Source organism: Pseudorca crassidens, chromosome 9 (genome assembly GCF_039906515.1).
Source record: "Pseudorca crassidens isolate mPseCra1 chromosome 9, mPseCra1.hap1, whole genome shotgun sequence".
NCBI lineage: Eukaryota > Metazoa > Chordata > Mammalia > Artiodactyla > Delphinidae > Pseudorca > Pseudorca crassidens.
The window spans coordinates 45,993,501-46,011,365 of NC_090304.1; the positions used below are offsets into that span (position 1 = coordinate 45,993,501).

At 38.6% G+C, this 17,865-nt stretch overlaps 1 protein-coding gene across 2 annotated transcripts in view; it reads right to left on the reverse strand.

Annotated features, from left to right (window-relative positions):
- The window catches only part of SWAP70 (switching B cell complex subunit SWAP70), a 79,246-nt gene that overhangs the window by 40,183 nt on the left and 21,198 nt on the right, over positions 1-17,865 (reverse strand). For both annotated transcript variants that reach the window (XM_067749934.1, XM_067749933.1), the window contains exon 2: positions 14,228-14,368. In XM_067749934.1, coding sequence (XP_067606035.1) covers positions 14,228-14,368 — 141 coding nt within the window. The remainder of the gene's footprint in view (positions 1-14,227; positions 14,369-17,865) is intronic.

Here is a 17,865-nt window from a genome sequence, read left to right on the forward strand (position 1 = left end):
CTGCTTCTCTTTTTCTTCTCTTCTCTTTTCATTTCTTTCTTTTTCTTTAACACCATTTATTGAGGACTTAGCATATGCTTGGCATTTTATATGCAGTTTCTTATTTAAACTTTGTATTGGCCCCATAAGGTTAAACACTCTCCCAATTTTACAGATGAGGAAATAGAGGTTCAGAAAAGTTGAGTACCAAGTTTACACGGCTAGTAAATATCAAAAGCAGGGTTTAAAATCAAAGCTCAAATCCTGTCTCTTCTCTATGCCAAACTGCTTGTAGAATTCAGTAGATGGAGGACATCTATCTATGTGATGGAAGACATCTCTACAGGACTAGTTTGAAAGACCACTACTATCAACTCTATCCACCCACACCCCCAAAAAGCACTAAGTGGAAGATATGCCACCAGGGAAAATGACATGTGCATGAAAGCATACAGTCTTGCCCTGAGGAACAAGAAGTGATTCTATGTGTATCATGAGGTGAATTATTGAGTTCCTGAGGGGGAGTGGCTAGATTTATGCCTAGAAAAGCAAACACAGACAAAAATCACAAAGAGCTTTATAGTTTTAAGAGATAGCCTGTAGGAAACTCCCAAGTTTAGAGCAAAGAACGAGCAGGTCATCTGCAGCCCACAATAGTACTTTGCAGAAAAGATGGTATTTGAGGCAGACCTTGAAGTATATTGAAGAGTACAAGGAAAAGTACTCCAAAGGATAGGAAAGGAAATGCCATGAGCAAAGGCATGGCAGGAGCAGCACACCAACCATGTTTGGGGATGGTCACAGCATGAAGAGGACACAAGGGAGAAAGAAAGACAGGTGTTCAATTATGTGAATCTTCAACCTGCAGTTCTGGGAAGACATTTAGATGGAGGTGTCCAAAGACAATCGAGGAAGGAACTGTAACCTAACAGAAGAGGCAGATTTGTGAATCAACTGCATGTCGACAATGACTGAAGCCACAATGGTCAGTGAGATCACTGAGAGAAAACATAAAGTGAGAAAATAGATGGAATCAAAAACAGAACCTCAAGAGACTCGCATTTACAAGCGGGAGGAGGAAGAGGAATTATGATGACTAGAAGAACAGTCAAAGTGGTAGGAGAACCACAAAGACATGAAAACTGAGTGAGGAAAGAGTAAGAGGAAGGTTTGATCAACCCAGGAGTCTCCCCTTATCCACAAGGGATAAATTCCAGGACCCCAGTAGATGCCTGAAACCACAGGTAGTACTGAACCCTATATACACATGTTTTTTCCTATACATATAAATCTATGATAAAGTTTAATTTATAAATTAGGTACAATAAGAGATTGACAACAATAATTAATAATAAAATAGAACAATTACAAACAATATATTGTAATAAAAGTTATGTGAATGTGGTCTCTCTCCCTCTCAAAATATCTTACTGTAAAAAAAATTTTTTTTAATAAATTTATTTATTTATTTTTGGCTGTGTTGGTTCTTCATTGCTGCGCGCAGGCTTTCTCTAGTTGCAGCAAGCGGGGGCTACTCTTCGTTGCGGTGCTCGGGCTTCTCATTGTGGTGGCTTCTCTTGTTGTGGAGCATGGACTCTAGGCGCGTGGGCTTCAGTAGTTGTGGCACGTGGGCTCAGTAGTTGTGGCACAAGGGCTTAGTTGCTCCACGGCACGTGGGAGCTTCCCGGACCAGGGATCGAACCCACGTCCCCTGCACTGGCAGGCGGATTCTTAACCACTGTACCAACAGGGAAGTCTCTTACTGTACAAATTTAATGCCTTTTCCATCTTTAAGCACTTATCATGTACTTGGCCATAACTTTTGCAGTTTGAGGTGCAACAAGAAAACTAGCAGAATTTCTTTTTCCTTCCTCACAATTTCACGGATAGAAGATTCGGTCTTACCACAGATATTAGCCAACTCAGCATACAGTTTTTTTTTTTTCCTTATTAAGTATAGAAGTTTCACCTTTTCACTTAAAGGAAACACTTTAAAGCTTCTCTTTGGCTATCTGAATTGCCAGCATCACCACTCTTGTGCTTTGGGGCCATTTTTAAGTAAAATAAGAGTTACTTGGGAATTCCCTGGCAGTCCAGTGGTTAGGACTTGGCGCTTTCACTGCTGTGGCCCCGATTCAATCCCTGGTTGGGGAAATAAAATCCTGCAAGGCTCGCAGCGCAACCAAAAAAAAAAAGAGTTACTTGAACACAAGGACTGCAATACCCCAACAGTTGATCTTATAACTCAGATAGCTATTAAGTGACTAATGGGTGGGATACACTGGACAAAGGGACAATTCATGTCCTGGTGTCCTAGGCAGGACAGGGCAGAAAGGCACAAAGTTTCATCACGATACTCAGGACAGCGTACAATTTAAAATTTATGAATTCTTTATTTCTGGAATTTTCTATTTAATATTGTCAGACCACGCTTGACAGGTAACTGAAACCATGGAAAGAGAAACTAAGGATAAGAAGGGGCTACTGCAGTGCCAAATGCTACAGAGAAATTAAGGAGGAGTCGTTTAAGAAAAGACTACTGGTTTTGCAATTCAGTGGTCACTAGTTAGTTACCTTCAAGATAGGCGAGAAGTCTGGATATAAGTCAGACTGCAGTGGGATCAGAAACCAAGCAGATTCTCCATAAATTAGTTTTCCCAGGAAATAAATAGTGGCTTTTCGGTGCAAGTTCTCTGTGTCTTATTTAATTTTAATAAATTGTCTGTTTGGCTTATTACTTCTCTATATTCTAATCTACTATTCTTTAGTTTAATCATGATCAAAGGTAGAAGTATATCAAACGATGGCATTTACACCTTTAAGAAAAGAAAACATCAGATCATATATGAAAAGTCCACAACTAACATCAAGCTCAAAGATGAAAAACTGAAAGCTTTTCTCTTCTCTTAGAGAAGAGATGAGGAACAAGACAAGGATGCCCACTCTGACCACTTCTATTCAACACAGTTCAGAAAGACTCAGCCAGAGAGATTAGGCAAGAAAAAGAAATAAAAGGCATCCAAATTGGAAAGAAAAAAGCAAAATTATCTCTGTTTGCAGATAAAATGCTTTTTCTTTTTTTCTTTTCTTTTTTTTTTTTTTTTGCGGTACGTGGGCCTCTCACTGTTGTGGCCTCTCCCGTTGCGGAGCACAGGCTCAGCGGCCATGGCTCACAGGCCCAGCCGTTCCGCGGCATGTTGGGTCTTCCCAGACCAGGGCACGAACCCGCGTCCCCTGCATCGGCAGGCGGACTCTCAACCACTGCGCCACCAGGGAAGCCCCAAATGCTTTTTCTTATGTAGAAAACTCGAGATTCCACCCAACAACTGGTTTATTAAAACTAATAAACCAATTCAGCAAACTTCCAGGATACAAAATCAACCCTCAAAAATCAGTTGTGTTTCTATACACTAACAATGACAATCAGAAAAGAAAATTAAGAAAACAATCCCATTTGCAATAGCATCAAAATGAATAAAATACTCAGGAATAAACTTAACCAAGGAGGCAAAAGACTTGTACATTGAAAACTACAAAACATTACTCAAAGAAATTAAAGACGACACAAATAAATAGAAAAACACTCTATGCTCATGGACTGGAAGACTTAAATTATTAAAATGTCTATACTATCCAAGGCAATTTACAGATTCAACACAATCCCTGTCAAAATCTCAAAGGCATTTTTTTTTTTTTGCAGAAACAAAAAACATCCTCCTAAAATTCATATGGAATCTCAAAGGTCCATGATAGTCAAAACAATCTTGAGATGGGACTTCCCTGGCAGTCCAGCAGTTAAGACTCCGTGCTTCCAATGCAGGGTATGTGGGATCGATCCCTGGTTGGGGAACTATGATTCCATATGCCCTGCGGCACAGCCAAAAAATTTAAAAAACAAAAAACATGGGCTTCCCTGGTGGCGCAGTGGTTGAGAGTCCGCCTGCCGACGCAGGGGACACGGGTTCGTGCCCTGGTCCGGGAAGATCCCACATGCTGCGGAGAGGCTAGGCCTGTGAGCCATGGCCGCTGAGCCTGCGCATCCGGAGCCTGTGCTTCGCAACAGGAGAGGCCACAACAGTAAGAGGCCCACGTACCACAAAAAAAAAAAAAAAAAGAAAAAAAAATCTTGAGAAGAACAAAGTTGGAGGCCTTACACTTCTTGATTTCAAAACCTATTACAAAGCTAATAGGTAATCAAAACAGTATGGTACTGGGGAATTCCCTGGTAGTCCAGTGGTTAGGACTCCACGCTTCCACTGCAGGAGGCATGGGTTTGATCCCTGGTCGGGGAACTAATATCCCACAAGCCATGCGGCACAGCCAAAAAAACAAAACAAAAAACAGTATGGTACTGGCATAAAAACAGACATATAGACCAATAGAACAGAATAGAGAGCCCAGAAATAAACCCTAATGTATACTGTCAAGTGAGCTTTAAGAAGGGTGCCAAGACCACACAATGAGGAAAGGACCATCTCTTCAACAAGTGGTATTGGTAAAACTGAATATCCACATGCAATAGAATGAAGATGGACCCTTATCTTACACCATGTTCAGAAATTAAGTCCAAAACAGAGTAAAGATCTAAGTGTAAGACCTAAAAGGATAAAACTCCAAGAAGAAAATATAGGGGAAAAGCTTCATGACATTGGAATGGGCAATGATTTCTTGGGTATGATTCTAAAAGCACAGGCAACAAAAGCAAAACAGACAAAACTACATCAAACTTAAAAACTCCTGCACACAAAGGAAACAATCAACAGTGTGGGACATGGGTGAACCAGTCCTTGCCATCCCAGAACTTACACTCCAGGGGGGTAATAAGATATCAAACTATACAGCAATAACACAACCACTTATGTGGTGAAAACTGTGGCAAAAAGGAAAAGCACAAAACGTTGCAAGCATACATTACAGGAAAGCTGGTTAGGTCTAGAATGGGTGGGGTGCTACCTGGAGAAACCTCCCTGAGGAAGTGACAATCAAGACAAGACCTCCACATTATGGGTGGAGGAAACTTTACAGCAGAGGAAGCAGCATGTCTGAAGACTCTGTGGCAGGAAGGGTCTTAGTAATCTGAGGAAGGTCAAGGTGGCTGGACCGAAGTGAACAAGAAGGGAGGAGAGAGGAAGAAGAGGAGGCTAGAGAGGTTGCAGAGGCCAAATTGAACGTGGCCCTGTGTGCCATGATAAAGATGCTTAAAACAACAGCAAGGCATTGAAAGGTATGGATTCAATATTCAATATTACCTCAATGAAAATAAATCCATAAATTGAAATGGTCTCTAGGTCTGTTCTAACTACAAAAGGTCTAGAAATCTATGATTCCATACTCCATTTCATCTACAATTACAAACTGTGCTCCAAAATTCCAGTTTGTATCACACATATTAAATCAATAGTCTCACATTTAATAATAATGGCTGCTAGTGGTTTCAAGGTGTCCAAATGGAGGATAATTTCCCAGGAAGAAAGTGTAGAGTCCTTCTTATTTTTAACATATAATTACTTCACACCAAAATTCATACATATGAAGAATAAGGTATGACCTCAATCCTGACTCAAAGCAAAACTAAACTCACATGTTCTCTAAACTAGAAATTTCATACAAACCAGCTCGAGACTAAAGTGGCTGTGGAACAGAGACAGTTCTCAGAAGACAGGGAAACTGGCCAATCTGACGCTTTAGAAATTGATTGTAGACATTTTTTTTCTCAGAAAGCATTCACACTCTTTGATCAGTGATTCTACTTCAAATAATCTATCCTAACAAGTGAATCCGAGTCAGATAAAGATTTATCTAGGATAGTCACTATTATTTATAAGAGTGGGAAAAAAAAAAGTCCACCAAAAAGGGAATGGGTATAAAGTCACAGTACAAAACTATTATACAGTCACTGAATACCACTTAGTACCTGGGTGACCTTGGGCAAGCAATTTAACCCAGGGTCCGTCTCATCTTTAAAATGGTGGTAATGATGGTACTTGACCTACAGAGTTGACATAAAGACTTAATTAGAAACCTGTTTAAAACATTTAGTACCTGATACACAATAGACTCTAAATAAATGTTAGCATATGTATACTCAACGTCTTTTTTAAAAAATTTAATGATATGGGACAATATTAATGTTAAGTGTTCAATATGATCCCAACTTGAAAAATAATATATAAAAACATATTTTAAAAAACAAAAACTTGGGAATTCCCTGGCAGTCCAGTGGTTAGGACTCTGTGCTCTCACTGCCAAGGGCCTGGGTTCGATCCCTGGTTGGGGAACCAAGATCCCACAAGCCGTGCAGTGCAGCCAAAAGAATAAATAAAATAAAAACTCAAAGCACACATATAAAATGTTAACAGTAACTGCCTATATATGTTAAAGTTATGGGTGATACATATTTTCTTAATAAGTTCCTTTTTTTTTCTTAATTTCAACAATATCCTGTTATTGCCTTTACAATTAAAAAAACTTTAAAAACAGTATTTTACATTAATTATCATGGAGATGCAAATCAAAACACAGTAAGATTCATACCCACTGGAATGCCTAGAATAAAAAAAAATGTTGGGCTTTCCTGGTGGCACAGTGGTTGAGAGTCCACCTGCCGATGCAGGGGACACGCACGGGTTCGTGCCCCGGTCCGGGAGGATCCCACATGCCACGGAGTGGCTGGGCCCGTGAGCCATGGCCGCTGAGCCTGCGCGTCCGGAGCCTGTGCTCCGCAACGGGAGAGGCCACAGCGGTGAGAGGCCCACGTACAGCAAAAAAAAAAAAATGTTGGTGAGGATATGAAGAAATTGGACCGCTCAGCCATTGCTGGTAGAAAAGTAAAATGCCCAGCTGCTTTGGAAAACAGCTTGGCAGTTTCTCAAAAGGTTAAACACAGAGTTGCCACATGACCCAGCAATTCCATTCCTAGGTATATACCAGAAAACTGAAAATATACATCCCCACAAAAACTTGAACATGCATGCTAACAGCAGTAAATTCATAATAACCAAAAAGCGGGAAAAACTCAAATGTCCATCACCCAATGTGCAAACAAAATATGGTATATCCGTAATGAAATATTATTCAGCCATAAAAAGAAATGAAGTACTGTTATGTACTACAACATGGATGAATTTTGAAAACATGATGCTAAGTGAAAGAAGACATACACAAAAGGCCACATATTATGATTCCAGTCATATTGTATGAGTTCAGAATAGGTAAATCCATAGAGGTAGAAAGTAGATTAGTGGTTGCCTAGGGCTGCGAGAGGAGAGTAAGGGTTAATGGGTACAGTCTTTTTGAGGGAGAGTAATGAAATCTTCTAAAACTGATTTTAGTGATGGTTGCACAAAAATGTGACTATACTAAAAACCACCAAATGGCACCCTTTAAATAGTTAAACTGTATGGTACATGAATTACATCTCAGTAAAGCTGCTATTTTTGAAAACAATATTTCTTTAAACTACATCACTCTTATATTGCTGGCCAAAGTATTCAATGACATAAAGTCATCCATATTCTCAGCAGGGAACCTCTTTAATCACTCCGAAGTTTTTAGTCCTGTGTAACTTTACAAATCTGATCAAAATGTAGAGTCCAACTTGACCACTGTACCAAGTTAATACTATATAACTTTCAAGCAACAATGAAAGAAAAAAATAACATAGGCTATAGGACAATAAGAAAGAACTGTACAAAAGCATGGTTTGGGAAACTTAAGAGCAGTACCCCTTCCTATTAAATGATACTTGTTAGGCATACATTTGACAACATTTTGAATGCGAAGGCATATTCATTCCACTAAAAGAAATTTGAAAACTCATTTTATAGAACTATAACACAGGAAGAGCAAGCATCCGGTAAGAAAGTAAAAATGTCCAGCCTAGGAAAACAGAAAGCAGAGACTGCTAGACTCTAGAAAAGGGACATTATATTGAACAAAAATTTTTCTCTTTGTGTGTTTTTCTTGTGTGTGTGTGTGTGTGTATGTTTCCCAAAAAAACAAACAAAAAAAAGGATTATGTTAGAAAGCAGCAAATTCCCCAATTAGGACTGGCTTATTGCCAATGGATTACTGGTTTTTAATCATCAAATAGCCCAGACCAACCTTTAATGTGTAGAATCAGGGAAAATAACTGACCATGATTTGGACCAAAAAGCCCATTAGGCTACTAAATCTCATGAAAGGCTTAGCTTGCCTCATAAACATGCTGAGGCAGAACTAGTTTTTTATGTAGTCTACTAGGGCTCAATAGTAAAAAGTTAACAATATAACACTCTCTTCAATTACTCACTATCAGATAAGCCAGGTGCAGTGGTTTTTTTGCCCAAAAAAAAGAGGGGTGGGGGGGAAGCTCACAAAAAATTCTTCCTAGGTGTTCACAGAATCCTATTCTTTTATTTATTTATGTATGTTAGTATGGCTGCGTCAGGTCTTATTGCTCTGCGCAGGCTTTCTCTAGTTGTGGCGAGCGGGGGCTACTCTTTGTTGTGGTGGGCGGGCTTCTCATTGTGGTGGCTTCTCTTGCTGCGGAGCATGGGTTCTAAGCGCGCAGGCTCAGTAGTTGTGGCTCGCGGGCTCTAGAGCGCAGGCTCAGTAGCTGCGGCACACAGGCTTAGCTGCTCCGCGGCATGTGGGATCTTCCCGGACCAGGGCTCAAACCCGTGTCCCCTGCATTGGCAGGTGGATTCTTAACCACTGCGCCACCCAGGAAGTCCCCAGAATCCTATTCTTCTAATCCTATTTCTTCTAAAGAAGAAATTTAACAAATAAGCAAAGAAAAAGTTAACAATCAGCGGAGGCAAAATATTTGCTACAAGAACACACATGTTAATCATCTGAAGCCTCAGGAAAGCTGAAAATAAATTCTATCAATGTGAAGAACAACAGGAATTATTCTCTCTGAAGAAGCAAATATAGAAACCAAATAGAAAAATTACTTTCGCAAAGCAAGTTTCATTATAATTTATCTCTTGGTCTCAACCCCTTCTGAGTAATTCTCTTAGGCAAAGGCAGAAAACCTCTCAAATAACCTGGGAGGAAAATGACCAAAATGAACACTGAGGAACACCAGATACTAATTAAGAAGAAAAAATCACCTTAAAACACTTGAGAAAGAACCTAAGAGAACTAGAAGGAGGCTGAGATAGTCTGAGATGATCAGAATGGCTTTTAAACCATTCTACCCCTGCCCTTACGTAACTGGAAAACATTAATTCTGGAAGAGAGTAATTAATCCCTCAAGAGTACATATAGTTAAAAGGACACTGGTCTAGAAGTGAAATGGCTTAGGTTCAAAATCTATCTACCCCTTTTTAGCTAGGCAACCTTATGCACTCTATTTCCTCCTGAGTTAAATGGGGATAAGAATTCCAGTTGTGCATCATCACAGGATTACCATGAGGATCAAATGAGACTTTACACACACACACACACACACACACACACACATATATATAGGAAAGCACATCTTGCAATGTTTAATCATTTCATATTTTCATTGCATAACTGATGACGATCTCTAAGTTTTTATGTTAACATTCTTCAGTCACTATTGGCATTTTTTTCAACCAAGTTTCAAAACAAGGCACTAATCTTTGCTCAATTTAAACCCACACCACAAAAACCTTGCCTGCTTTATTTGGATTGAAGGCCAGGCAAAATTCCACTCCAGGTGGCTAAGCAATAATAAACAAGGGCTCACTGTTTCATCACATCCTCACTTGCTCTGTGAATAAAGTTTTTCTCCAAATTTTGTGGCTAATTTTGGACTTTTTAAATACTGCTGTATTTTCTCCCCCAGTTACAAAACTTTTAAATACCTAAATACTAAAACAAAGAACATTTTAAAACTTTAAAATTCAAGATGTTTAAAGAGAGTTACATCAAGGAGAACAAAATGTGGTATCAGGGTACAGCACTTCAAGATATTCAACCATGTTTCTCTATCTACTAGTCCAGCCCACACAAATTCTAGCACTGAAAAACAAAGCAATTTCCAGATTTCTGAGAATCCCCCAGTATGTTTCATTTATATATATGTGTATATATATATATATTTTTTAATATATATAAATTTATTTATTTTGTTTTATTTATTTTTGGCTGCGTTGGGTCTTCGTTGCTGCGCGCAGGCTTTCTCTAGCTGTGGTGAGCGGGGGCCACTCTTCATTGCGGTGCGCAGGCTTCTCATTGTGGTGGCTTCTCTTGCTGTGGAGCACGGGATCTAGGTGCGCGGCCTTCAGTAGTCATGCCTGCTGGGCTCTAGAGCGCAGGCTCAGTAGTTGTGGTGCACGGGCTTAGTTGATCCATGGCATGTGGGATCTTCCCGGACCAGGGCTCAAACCCGTGTCCCCTGCATTGGCAGGCAGATTCTTAACCACTGTGCCAGCAGGGAAGCCCCTGTTCTATATATATTAATAACAGACATAATTCTGCTTATTGTCTTTAGTTTTTAAGATTAAACACATGCACACAGCAGGTCATCAAACATTTGCTGAACATAAGACATATTTACTATGTGAACTTGGTTTGATTTTGTTTAAATAAATTGAAATTTTTGAAAAGTAAAAATATGATGAGGTTATAGTATCTGTTTAAAACACATTTTTGTATTTTAAAAGTAGGGAAGACAATAAGTCTTTATTTTTTATTTATTTAAAGTCCATGATGCCAGAGTGCTAACACATACTTTAGGGGAAAAAATTAGGGGACTAGCCGTTGTTTGTCCTAGACGCACAGAGAAAGGGAGTCCTTTGGGTTTGATGGTCCACTGCAGATTGACTGTCTTGTTTCTAGTTCATAGGGCCTAAACTTGATTAAAATAGATATTGGGAGAATAAAAGAGGGATATACCTAATTTTAACCCCTTCTGTGGGATCTGGGCATGTACCATATCCTAACCACTTGTCTTAGGGGTTGTTAATGGAGTGTAAATGTTCTCACCACTATGGTTGTATTCAAAACCTCTTGCCTTTTATTTAAATTAGTGCAGAAATATCAAACGGTAAACTCAAGGATTCTGAAGCTGTTGTAACTAATCATGGTTAAGAGAATTTCTTTAAGATACAGAAAAACAAATACTATGTGTTCTCAGTTATACTGCAGACTATTTAAAATAATGAACTCAAAGAAATAAGAGAGTAGAATGGTGGTTGTCAGGAGCTGGGGGGTAGGGGAAATGGCAAGATGCTGGTCAAAGGGTACAAACTTTCAGCTTTAAGATGAATAAGATCTGGGATCTAGTGCACAGCATTGTGACAATAATTAACAATACAGGATTATATACTTGAATGTTGTTAAGAGAGTAGATCTTAAAAGCTATAACCACAGGGAAAAAAAAAAGGTAACTATGGGAGGCAATGATAACACAACTAACCTTACCGTGGTAATCATTTCGCAATATATATATGTATCAAATCATCACGTTGGGGGACTTCCCTAGTGGTGCAGTGGTTAAGACTCCGCCTGCCAATGCAGGGGACACGGGTTCGAGCCCTGGTCCAGGAAGATCCCACATGCCACGAAGCAACTAAGTCCATGCACCAAAACTACCGAGCCTGCGCTCTAGAGCCCGAGAGCCACAACTACTGAAGCCCGCACACTTAGAACCCGTGCTCCGCAACAAGAGAAGCCACTGCCAAGAGAAGCCCATGCACCACAACAAAGACCCAACACAGACAAAAATAAATAAAATTTTTTAAAAAGTTAGATTAAAAAAAATCATCACGTTGTACACCTTCAATTTACATATATTACATACAATATACATATATATTAGGTATCAATAATATCTCAATAAAGCTGGGGGAATTTTTTCTAAATAAAAAGAATTTCTTCACCAAAAAAGACATATTTACTTATAATACAACTATAAACACAAATGAGCTACCTGATAAATAAACAGAAAGACAGCCCAAAAAAGCTTTAGAAAATAGTACAGCATCATACTGTGAAGTTTTGAAACCTCACACATCAGTTTCTGTATAATTTGTTTGAATCTTTTTTATCATGATATAATTCACATTCCATAAAATTCACCCTTAAAGTGTGCATTTTAGTAGTTTTTAGTATATTCACAAGGTTTTGCAACCATCATCACTATGTAACTCTAGAACATTTTCATCACCCCAAAAAGAAATCCCAAACCCATCAGTAGTCACTCACCATTCCCACTTCCCCTCAGCCTCTGGCAACCACTAATCTATTCTATATCTCTATGTGTTTGCCTATTTTGGACATTTCACATAAATTGGATCACACAATATGCGGCTTTTGTGAGTCTGATCGTCTTTCATTTCATTATGGTGTGGTTTCTCCCTCTGCAGTTGTTTCTAATTAAAGCATGACCAAGTATATGTATAAAACATACACACACAAATAAAGAGCAAAAAATTGTATTATGAGGCTGATATGGAATAATAGATATAGGTACAAAGAATACTACCTAGATGAATACACTGTAATTTGGACAATCGTTGCTGCAAAATTTCTAAAACATATAATGTGATTTTTAAAAAGAATGCTGACCAACATTTTGGCATTCTCCATACCAGTAACTTAAATTATTATTATAAATTTTAATTACTGTACTTTGCTTTTATAAAAAAGACACTTAACTATAAAAAGAATTTATACATATAAGTAGCTATAAAAATCCCAAAAAAGTCAACAGAAAAATATATGTCAATAGTTATGGTATTTAGGTGATTGGAAAACAGGCTTTTTAATGTGTTTTATTTTTAATTTTTTTTTTTTTTTTTTTTTTTTTTTTTTACGGTACGCGGGCCTCTCACTGTTGTGGCCTCTCCCGTTGCGGAGCACAGGCTCCGGACGCGCAGGCTCAGCGGCCATGGCTCACGGGCCCAGCCGCTCCGCGGCATGTGGGATCTTCCCGAACCGGGGCACGAACCCGTATCCCCTGCATCGGCAGGCAGACTCTCAACCACTGCGCCACCAGGGAAGCCCTATTTTTAATTTAAAAGTATTATCACTGTCACTTTTTGAAAGACATTTTTGACATATATCCAAAAATTTCAGGCTTGGTGTTATAAATAAGCAAAAGCAGTAATTCCCAACCCTTCGTGTGCATATATGATTACTTTCATACCTAAACTAAATGTACATGATATGGAAAGATGACACTAATATATTGTTCAGTTAAAAAAGTAAGTTGAACTATATGTAGCATAATCCTATTGGTATAGAAACAAAACACTATGTATTGCATAAGTGTGTATTTGCATGTCTATAAAAAGGTCAGCAAAGATATTCATCAAACAGTTAAAAGAGGTTACTCCCATGGAGTCAGACTAAAAAGGGTAAAGAGGTTTTACTTTTTATTTCATATATTTGTATTAATTGACTATTTAATAACAAAGCTACTTTTTGTAATTTTTTAATCACCAATGTTTTTAATTAAATGTGCCATCAATTTAGATTATTTTCTTTAAAAAAAAATAAAAGAACATTAAAGTCAAAACTTTAATGTGTCAATTTTTAATTATCCAAACCAAGGGAGAAACCAAACCCAGCAGAAAATACCAATATGGCTTCCAAACACATAATCTTTTTTTTTTTTTTTTTTTTTTTTTTTTGCGGTACGTGGGCCTCTCACTGTTGTGGCCTCTCCCGTCGCGGAGCACAGGCTCCGGACGTGCAGGCTCAGCAGCCATGGCTCACGGGCCCAGCCGCTCCGCGGCATGTGGGATCTTCCTGGACCGGGGCAGGAACCCGTGTCCCCTGCATCAGCAGGCGGACTCTCAACCACTGCGCCACCAGGGGAGCCTGCATAATCATTTTTTACAGCATCTTTACTCATAACATATCCCAGAGGAAACATCCAAGTGGCACCGAAAAAGTCCAGGATGAAAGTTTTGCTGTATGATATCTATAAAGATAATTGACATCACATTTTACCCCATCATATCCATGCTTTAACAATCATTGCCAGTACATGTGGAACCAGAATTTAAAAGAAAAAAAGCTCCCTAAGAGAAGACAGGTACAGATTAATACAGAATACTTAATTTCCAAAAAGAGCCAAGTCATAAAAATATCAAAGTTTTAGAAGACACTGGAGAAGAGAGAGAAATAGGAGTACTGTCAGTCTCATTCTTTCTTTCCTTTCTGATTTATCTCGTGATGCTTCACACCGAAACTCCTTAGTGAACTCACCAACAAGGGGCTATAGGGCCCACTTGAAATGTACAATCTGAACAATGCTGTAAGAAGGAAGAGATTAGAGTCATACCTTTTCCAAAATGAACTTGTTTAAATACGGCATGTAGCCCTGATTGGAGACAGGCCCCTCATCATCATCCCGGAAGTGCTCTTCAAGGGCAACAGGGTCATGTGGAACCTTCAGCACTGTGCACAGGTTATGGGAAAGGACCTAAGGGAGAAAAAGGGTAGTTTAGAGGCGTCCACTAACCAGCACACGGCACCTTCACTGTCCGAACACAACTGGCTGCTCCCTGTCCTGGGGAGAGAAAGATGAAGAATAAATTGCCGGCTGCCAGCTCCCCACCTGTTACCCATAGTGTCTCATTGCCTCCCCAGTTCTGGTCCACTTCAAACAAGTCTCTCTTACATGCCCTACAATGAGCCAGGCTCCATGCAAGATCTGTGACTACCAGACTCCTTGTAGTCTTTTATTAATTGGCCGACATTAGAAAGAAAAAGGGGGGAAAGAGCAAGAGAATGTGTTTAAAATTAAACTTCTCCTAAGTAGAGCAGTCCGTCAAGTAGAGCTGTAAGAGAAAGAACCTGGCTCTGAACAGCTGCAGCTGGGGGTTCTGGACAAGGTGGCTGACCTGGGCCCAGCCACAACCTCTCTGGGCTTCAGTTCTCTCCTTTGTTCAATATAAAGGGCCAAGTTAATATACAAATATACCAGTTATTAATTAGTAATTAGTTATTAGTTATTAATTAATATATATTATATATAATATATATTATATATAATATATATTAATAATATATATAATAATAAATATAATAATAATATATATAATATATATTATTAATATAATAACTAATTAGTAATTAGTTATTAATTAGTTATTAATTAGTAACTCTAAGCATCCAAACATCTCTAAAATTCTGTGATGCTAGGCTAAGTTTTCAGGATGAGTATAAAAGAGTATAAATATAAAAAGAGAAAGAAATCAAGGGCCCGATTTAGAAATACATGAAAAATCAATAGCAAAAAAATCTCAGGAGTCACCAAAATGGTTGAAAATATTCTGTCAAAAATCTGCATCCTGGGGCTTCCCTGGTGGCGCAGTGGTTGAGAGTCTGCCCGCCGATGCAGGGGACACGGGTTCATGACCCAGTCCGGGCGGATACCACATGCCGCGGAGCGGCTAGGCCCGTGAGCCATGGCCGCTGAGCTGCACATCCGGAGCCTGTGCTCCACAACGGGAGAGGCCACAACAGTGAGAAGCCTGCGTACCGCAAAAAAAAAAAAAAAAAAAAAAAAAAAAAAAAAATCTGCATCCTGGTCTTGCAATAATCGAAGTGCACACTTTAACATTCAGGTAGCTGAGTTAGCAGTCTGGGCTCTTTCAGTACTACTCTTTTTTCTTATTAAATGAAAATCTAAATATAAAACTTAAATCCCTTCCATTCCATTTGTGCATTCTAAACAGGTCAAATTACAGAGCTAAGGCCATGCTGCCTCTAACACAGAATCTTATTAGATGTTAAATCCCAGGTTAAAATCTTCCCTATTTGTCTCAGCCCTACCCATTTAATCGCTTAAGGAGCCAAATTCATCTCAATGAATACTTTCAATTCCATAAAGCAAGTTACTTTTTTCTGCACACACATATTTCGTTAGAATTTTTTAAGATTAAAAAAATTAACCTATAAAAAAACATTTGCATATCTTCTTTCTACATTTGTTTTGTTTCTCAAAGCTTCATTTATGTGGAGATCCTTTTCTACATGCTCTACTGGTTTTAAGGAAGTAAGTAAAGTAAAGGAAGTAAACTCACAAATGGTTATAAATGAAGTAATGAAGACTTCTATCAGCCCCTACAAAGCAGGCTGTTTTTCTCAAGTAAAACTTCTATTTGCCAGTAGTAGAGCACATGAAAAGGGCACGGTAGAGCTTTTACTGAATCTTGCACCACAGTCAGCAAAATCCTAAATAGACATTTCCTTTCTCTATTTACCTAGTAAAACCTACAGAGTAATTATCTACCTCCAAAAAAGTGTTGTGAGGATCAACTTCAGGAATGTAAGGAGCTTAAAAACTGCAACATACCATGGAAATATAGAGAAATAAAGAGCATACTCCTCATATAAGGCTCAACGGTCATTCAAATTTTTAAATTATTTGGGACTTTACTCAAGTTAAAATTCCCAACCACAGGTTAACCTATGGTACGTTCATAGAAGGTTAAGAACAGTGAGGAACTCACTGAGTAGTGATACGTAAAGATCTACAAGATAACTTAAGTGAAAAAAGCAATGTACCTAAGACTACATATAGTGTGTTATCTTTTGTGTAAAAGGAAAAGGAAGAAAAAATAAGATACTCTAGAAGGATATATAAGAAACGAGTAACCATGGGGAGAAAACTAGTATGACTGCAGACCAGGAGCAAAAGAAGGTTTCTTACTGTATCTCCCTTTTCATTAAGTTTAGGAAAAAATTTTCCCTATTCAAAAAACATAAAAACTATTTTAAAAATTAAACACACACACACACACGTATATATACACACATACACGTACACACACACAATACACATACACACACACATATATACACACATATATATATACACACACGCACATACACACACACACACATACACACATGCGCGCGCGCGTGCACTTTTCTTAATGGCCAGCTTAAGCCCATACAGCTAAATCTACTTATCTTCGAACTCTACACTTTTTCTTCTACGTTAACTTACTCCCTAGAGATTAGGTATAAAAGGAAGACATATTCCACAGCAATGTACCATGACTAATGGATGAATAAGATGTAAGGGCAATAAATGAGCTCAGAAAGAATAGTGTGTGCTACAATGACTTCACAGACTAAGTGAAATGTAACCTAGGCCTTAAAATAAAAAGAGCTTTTGGATAGGAAAAGGGCAATTGGAAAGCTTTCCAACAGAGAAATAACATCAGAAAAGTAACTGATTAATGCAAAATCCTCAGGGTACAAAAAGCAGACACCAATCTCTCTCACACCCATCCCTTTCTTTGCCTTTGGGTTTCACAGATCCTCCAACTAAAGCCCTGGCAGGGGCCTTAGATACCATATTGTCATCCTTCTTATCTTATAGATGGTGAGTACTGGCTCAAAGAGATTAAATTTGTTTTTCTTGACTAGGTTACTTAGGAGAACTGAGACTAGAAGTCAGGTTTTGTAATTGCTGGTCCAACACTCTCCAGGAACAAGGAACATTATGTTTCCAGTTTTCTAAAGTCAACAACATCTTTGCAGAGCTGCTTTAGTTCAACCAGTGATCCCATTGAAGATTTAGATTTAAACTCTAGACTTCAGCCTTGGACAATTAAATACAGGGATAACTAAATCCAGTGATAACTTTCTCAACCACCTTCATTTAGTTAAGCAAACTGTGAGGGAGGCAGATTATATTAAAGAACCCTGGAGGAGGAGACCTGAGTACCAGCCCTATTCATGTGGTCTGTTCCTGTACAGTGGTTTGCCATTTACCCTTTTTAAATATTAGAATATTTTGCTACTTACTCGCTTAGTCTCAGTATCCTCACTGCAAAAGGAAGAGTTGGTGACTTGTCTCTAAAAATAATGTTTTTAAAAGCTCAATCCTTAACTATCAACCCAAACTCATTTCATGAACTCAACAGAAAGAACTATAATTTAGATCAGAAATTCGGCTTTTTT